This window comes from Biomphalaria glabrata, chromosome 12, assembly GCF_947242115.1.
Source record: "Biomphalaria glabrata chromosome 12, xgBioGlab47.1, whole genome shotgun sequence".
NCBI classification, from domain to species: Eukaryota; Metazoa; Mollusca; class Gastropoda; family Planorbidae; genus Biomphalaria; species Biomphalaria glabrata.
Window position 1 is genome coordinate 14,252,509 of NC_074722.1, and position 7,485 is coordinate 14,259,993.

The following is a 7,485-nucleotide window of genomic DNA, read 5'->3' on the forward strand; positions in this document are numbered from 1 at the left end:
ACTCAGCATAGAAAAGCTTTCACCATGCATCTAAAATAGCATCATTTATGTGACAAGTTAAATAAAAAAAAAATAATATGAAACTTCAGTTATATTGAGTGAAAAAGCATAAATTCTTTTGAATCAATCATAACTGTGCACCATTGCACGAGTTACTCTGTCTTGCAACTTGTCTATCTTGATTGTTGACAAAAGTCCCATTCGTGCTTTGTGAGAGAGCACTATTCATTCACTGATAAATCTCTCATTATTGCAAGGCTTATCTCCCATTAGCTTTGTACATTTTCCATATCATATAAAACAAAAATTAATTGTAACTTACTGATTAACTAATGGGTTGATTTTTTTTTATTGATTCAGGTATTTATTCCTTAATGGTTCATATCACAAAAATCTATTGAAGAAATGAAATGTATTTTATTACAGAATCTCTGCATCAGGATTTTTGTTTTATACACATGTAAAAAAAAACCTTTATTAATTATGCAAATCCAGGGAGGGACACTAGTTATGACCCATTGTAGTAGAAAACTCTTATTAACATTATCATCACACAATGATAATCAATTTATTGTCCTAAAAAGGAATAATAAAATGGGTGCAATTATAAATGTTGAAAGTTTCAACATGACCTAAAATGTACCACCTTCATTTCAAATAAGTGTGAGTGATGGCCATTCAAAACATTTGCCCACAGAGGAAAAAAAGAGTAAATAAAGCAATGAAAATGTCTGGCCAGGTCACCTAAAAATAACCATTTAGTATTTCATTCTTAACAACTTAAAGAAATAAAATAATTTCAACACAACTTTTAAAGTAACAAAAAAAATGTATACATATGATATGAATTATTTTATTTTTGTAGAAAAATCTGTACAGTAAAAGTCAAGCATTTAGTTAGAGCTAACATAAATTATTGGTTGAGTTTTCCAAATGTCAATAACTTTTTTCGCAGCTCATATAAGATCAGACTGCCTGCAATGCCAGTGTTTAAGCTGTTGACTCTGCTGTTCATTGGGATGGTCACATAATGCCCGTAGTGGTTATAAGCAAACTTTTTGGCCAATGCACTCAGGCCTTCTGTCTCTCCGCCAACAATTAAAGCCACTGCAGGTATATTGCCATCTGCCGCTGGGGCCAGGGGGATTTCAGAATAGTCATAGACAGTGAGGGGAACTTTGTGAAATTCACGTGACAGTTTTTCTAAGTTCATTTCTTTAATAAGCTCCTCATGCTCCATTTCTTCAGCGTCCTTGTCATCCTCCGTGTCATTGTCTGACTCTGATAGCTCCACATCTGAAAGAAAAGCAGTCTTTTAAGTGTTCATTTGGAAATACAAGTCCTAAACTTTGAGATCTGGGGCATAGTGGGTGAGTGCTACCCCTTCCAAACTGAAGGGTCTCAGGTTCAAATCCAGCCTAAGACTGGGTTTTAAATTTAACATTAGCTGGGGAAAAGTTAAGACGATTAGTCTTTGTGCTGGCCACAGGACAACTTTGTTGACCCTGGGTTACAGAAACAGATGACCTTTACATCATTTGCCCCATAGATTGTCAGGTCACAGATCTGAAAGGGGTAAATTACTTACTTTTAAAAAAAAATTTTGACATCAATCACGCCCCAAAGTTTGGTTAATGACACTTATGAAAAACTGAATAGTTTTTTTTTCGCAAACACACTCTAAAATCTCTGAGGCTGTAATAGGATTCTAAAATGTAAAGAGGAAAAAAATCATTTTTAGGTTAAAACTAGGCTAATTAAATATGATTTAGAGTTTATGTCTGATAGGACTATAGTTTGAAATCACTGTGAGTCTTTAATTATAACCACAACCAAATTATTACATTAAAAACTACTTATTATTTCTAAAAAGAGTAGTGCTACATTGATGAAAACATTATAAATATTTAAAAATTCATTCAAAGAAAAAATTCACTACTTTAGGTTGAGTTAAAAAAAGAAAAAGTGCGCAGAAAATTTAGTAACATGCTCAGCAAGACTATTTTGTTGTAGGTGTGGCTCAAAGGCGGCATAAACTGCTTGGCTACTTATCAAGGGGGCTTGTGTTTGAATTCTGTTTGCTTCCCCCCATCTCCACAAAAGAGATTGAACCATAATGCACTAAGCCAGCTATAGCATAGATCATGAGCTAAATGAAAAAAATTCAAAACAAAAAAGGACAGGGACAAATACATTGAAGTTGAGATGGAAAATAATTATATTAAAAAATAGTTGACAAGTGTATTCAAGTAAGAAACTTACACCCACTGAATGATAAAAAAAAGACATTTTTTTAAATATTGTGGAATATAACAAGAAAAATGCTGACTTATCTATAGAACACTTATAATCTCACCTTCAACTTCTTTTATGTCGTCAACAGTCAAATGTTTACTAAATGTTTTTGAAAGGACATGTGAAGGTTTGGAGTTGGCCAGAAATACTCGAGTGCCATCTTGCAGGTGGTTGTGTACATCTGACCAGCTCAGGCCAGTAACGATGGGGATGCAAAAGTGACCTCCCATAGCTGACCTTATAACCTTAGGTTCCCAGACATTGACACTGCCTAAAAATGGAGGGAAAAAAAACAAAACAATGAACACATTTTTTTTAGCCAAAATAAATTATAAATAGCAGAGTGAATTAAATTTAAATTAATTTAGGCTTGATTAAACAATGCAGTGCAAATGAATTTCAGACAGCTCATTAATTAGCTCCAGAGAAAGTATGCTATTTTAACATTTCAGAATACCAATTAGGTCATCAAACAGGGTCCAAAATAATTTTTATGGTTATTTTAATCCAGGCTGTGAGCATTTTTTTTAGAGTGTATCAGGTTAGGATGGATGAATGTTTTGTAAAATTTGGAGTTAGAGATTCAGATATATATGTTTTGTTGGTAGCTAGGAAACATTGTAAATAAGTTTCATTATTTCTGTCAATCTTGTTGATGTTAGATTTGGAAGCCATGTTATCAAATTTAAGTTAAGCAAATTTTTTTCCGATTTTGTTTTTATTGTCATATATCAGCATCAAACTTAGTTTAAAGCCATAGATAAAAGTCTTGTGATTGTATGTTTGTTATCATGCAGATGAAGAACAAGTGACTAGCACAAACTATAAGTGAAATTCAGCAACATGGACACATGTATATGGTACATGAGAAATGATCTTCTCTTCCTTCCTGCATTCAAAGAAAAAATGTCTCCAGAATGTATAAGTTGGACCTTAGGTTTTAAACAACACTCAGTTGTGAGAGAGATTCACAAACTAGTTTACCTTTGGTGGTGATTACTTTCTCACAGCCAATTGCTGCCGCTGTACGAATCAAAGTTCCAGCATTTCCTGGATCTTTAAGGCTGTCGAAGATAAGAGTGATGGGTAGTACTACATCAGGTGCTGCTATTAGCTCCCCTTGTTGTGGCTTCTCAAATATACCTGAAAGAGAATATAAAACCCTTAAAAAAAAACTTATGTAAATTTTATTCCCAATGAAATTTTAACTACATCTTGTTCCAGAACTACTTATTATGCATTTAAACATGACTAAATAAGATAAGAAGATAGAAAAAAATATTTGGATGAGCTGCACACTTAAGAAAAAAAAAATAAAAAAAAAATCAATGTCTATATAGTTTAGAATTTTCTGGATATTTTACTAATGTCAATTCATAAGATGCTGACTGAATCCCTGACCAAGTCTACAATTTATAAGCCTCTACTTTGTATTGTAAGACCCTGAACTTATCACCAGTAGATAATAGTTTCAACAAACCTTGTCATTACTGATACTAACCAACTAATGTCTGAACTTAAACGTTACTAAAATAATTTGGTGAATTGGGGTTGCTGAATTTTTAACTTGTATTTTACTATTTATAAAGCCAAACCAGGGAGAGTCCCGGCAATGTTAGATATTAATAAAGATGTCAAAAAGGTACATCTAAATACTATCACAGATGTAACTGAATGATAATTGCTATTTTCATGATCATTTTTCTACCAAATAATAGACTTGAGTACCAGATGTTACGTTTTATCAAATTAGGACGATATATTTTTCTTTCTCATTTTCAAATTAAATATTAATCTTTTTCTTACCATTTTGACTACAGTCTTTCTTGGGGCTCACAACTTGCATTGGACAAAGGTATATATTTTTTTAATATTAACCTACCCAAAAGGCCTGAAGGTGTGGTGGTGTCAGCCCAAACTTTCATGTCCTTGAATGTGACCTTGTACATGGTGACATTTTGGAGATATTCTTTGGGCAGACTTTCTAGAGCTGAGGCCTCACAGAAATATAAACTTTTCATCTTGGCTCCTAGAGCTACAGCATCTTTGATCAGTCTATGACCTTCCAAAATAACAGCTTCCTTTACCATACCCAGCTTTGAAGATTTGAGATCCATAATGATTTGCCTAAAATATAAAGAGGCAAAAATAAATTACTATTGTGCATTGATAAAGTTCTGTAGAGTTATAAATAGTAAAAACTTTCAAAGCAAATTAAACAGCAACAACTGTAACCTCATTTATAATTTTTTTTTAATTGTTAATCAATGTCCAGACTAAGAAATGATTTGACTGTGACTGACACAGAGCACAAAGAATAAAGACTAGAAGATTTAAAATTGAGGTTAAAAAATGCCTGACTAAGATAACAAATCACTGTCTAAAGGACCCTGACTACACTCTGACTTTACTGTCCATCTCCCCTCCTCCCAAAACAAAGTAAATAGGCTGTGCATTTTATTATCGCATAGCCTGCTAAAAGTATATAGATAGACATTCTTTTTGTTGAATATCTATATGATATCAGTGAGTCTGGCTATTTTACAACAATGGAAAATCTGTGGTGTATATGATCAACTAGATAAAATAAAACACTTTAATTCTAACTAATGTTTGGTATCATGGTGATTTACTCTTTGAATTTATAAGTCTTGTTTAGTTCTAGAGTTAGAGATTAAAGAGTGATTGATCTATTAATTTAAAAACTATTAGACTGATCTAGGTGCGTCACTGATTGGTAAAGCACAAATTTGGCTTCTGGACACTCGTTCAAAACCTGGAGGTCTCAGATTTTGAATTTCGGGATCCTTAGGGCACTCATGAGTCCAGCCAGCTCCTTACATTAGTTGAATGAAAATAAAGGCAGTTTGTTGTTGTGCTGGCCACACATGAATGTTAACAGTGAGCCACAAAATTTTACTATAGAAACTTTAAAAATAGATCTAGAATAATTATAGATCTAGTAGATCTACTCCTAGAGTCTAGAATAATCTCTAGAGATAATTTAAAAACTATTTTTACCCAAATCGCTTATCGCCTTCTTTGAGAACTTCATATTGTAAGCCTGCGTTAGTTAAATGCACTCGAGATGATTTTTGGAGCTCATTAAGTTTTACTTCATCATTTTTTTTGTTTCTTGCTGTTATTTTAGAAATGTAGTCGTTTTCTGCTGCTACCTCTCTGATTGCATCTTCCTGAAGTGGATCGCCAGGAACGTAAGGATACTGTGTATTTTTCCTAGGATCTTTTGGTTTTTGCTTTTTTCTAACTTGACTGTATAACTTCTTGTTAATGAAATACGTAGATCTGGGCACATTTTCAATCAAATGATTTGAATTTTTCAAAAGTACCCCATTACCGTTAATATAAATATTTAAAATCTTGGTTACAGAATGTACACAAGTTCGCAAGGGCGCTGCCATTTTGTAAAAAAAAAAAACAAAAGCAAAGAAACCCAGACCTATATATATATATAAATACACATTCTAAAAAAAAAATCGCAAATTAACTTTTTCTTTTCATGAAGCTATAGATCTAGCCAATTTAATTTAATGAGATCATTCACCTTTAGGACTAAACATATATACTAATCTATCTAGATCTAGATCTTTTTCATTTAGTTCTAGAGCAATTTTCATTTTTATTTTGGTCATTTTTAGCGGACCCCGAAAGGGGAAATGACATTATTAGTTTTATATGGAATGTCTGTCCGTCCGTCCGTCCCGTTATGATATTTTATTTAGACCATTCAAAGTTCTGATGCAACGGCTATTTTTTTTCTTTTCTGAAAGCGAAAAATCTAATTTTTTAAATCTCTTATGCAAGCAGGTTTTTTTTCATAAAAATACATAACTATTAGGCCTACAACTATATATATTCACTATTAGTAGTAATAAACAATTAGACCAATTAGATATTAACTATAAGACATCTAACCAGCGCTTTTAAATCCTTGGAAGATGGAATATATATCCACAGTAGATCCTATGGAAGGCTTTTTAACCTGGCACGTCTTAAAGCTAAAACGAATAGACACGTTGTATCTTGATTAGGGAGGTACGTGCTGTTCGCCGATGACTCGGCACTCATATCTCATGCACAAGAAGGTCTACAGAAGCTAGTGAATGCCTTGGCAGCTGCTTGTCAGGAGTTTAGCCTTACAATAAGTCTCTCAAATACCGAAAGCCTGGCTCAAGACGTCGCAGAAATACCTGTGATACATATTGGGAACCACACTCTTACGGTGGTGCAGGAATTTACCTAATTGGGTTCAACAATTGCCAGTAACCTAGATTTAGACAACAAGCTGACAAAAGAATATTAAAGCTACTACAGCATTGGCAAAACTCTCCAAGCGCGTCTTGGAAAATGCCAAATTGACCACAGCAACCAAAATCCTAGTATACAATGCCTGTGTTGTGAGCACTCTTCTTTATGGCAGTGAAAGCTGGTCAACATACATGCTGAGAGTAAAAGAAACGAAGCAGTCATAATCAAGAGGGAAAAAATAAAGCTGCCCTATCAGCTATCCCTAAATCAGATGCATACACATGCACGAATTGTGGCAAAGTCTGCCGCTCCAGAATCGGCTTGATTAGCCACACCAGATTCTGCCCCGTCTCAAGACGAAACCAAAACCTGTGACTCGTCTGGGCGCATCCATTAATTGCCTTCCGAGACAAAAGGAGCCATATAAAAGACATCATTCAGGCCAGGTTCACATCTAAATTCACATTCACTTTTACCTATTCTTTGGTCTGCTAGACCGCTGGGGCACCACACAAGATTGTCAATCTTCTTTCTCCATTCATCTCTGTCATTTGTCTTTGATAGAATTTCATTCTGATGTTCTTTCTGAAAATATTGAAACCTGCCTTTTTACCTGCCTGTGTGGACCACTTCGGGGGCCGATTTTGAGTTTGTGTTTCCACACAAACTGTCTTTGTAACCTTGTTTTTATTGGTCTTGTTCTTTTGTAAAGTAGCATCACTATTCTCGATTCAGTGCATGCTAGCTACAACTAGGCCTAGCTCTCTATTATAATTAATATAAAGTTAAACAGGAAGACATAAACAAAAGCAAAAAATGTTCTGGAACTTACACGTGAAGCACCCGAAAATGTTTTTAAAAAATTAAAGATATTTGGAAATCTACAATTTTACCGTTTTTTCATTGCATTTATATGTCTAT

The 7,485-nt window shown here is 33.9% G+C and overlaps 1 protein-coding gene across 1 annotated transcript; it reads right to left on the reverse strand.

Annotated features, from left to right (window-relative positions):
• Positions 1 to 837: 837 nt before the first annotated feature.
• Positions 838 to 5,728, reverse strand: LOC106079677 (rRNA methyltransferase 3, mitochondrial-like). The gene is made up of 5 exons (XM_013240876.2): positions 5,317 to 5,728; positions 4,178 to 4,422; positions 3,280 to 3,438; positions 2,357 to 2,566; positions 838 to 1,296 (listed from the first exon to the last, which is right to left on the reverse strand). Exons 1-5 carry the CDS (start codon positions 5,715 to 5,717, stop codon positions 914 to 916), a joined length of 1,398 nt encoding a protein of 465 aa, XP_013096330.2. The 5' UTR covers positions 5,718 to 5,728; the 3' UTR covers positions 838 to 913.
• Positions 5,729 to 7,485: the final 1,757 nt, after the last annotated feature.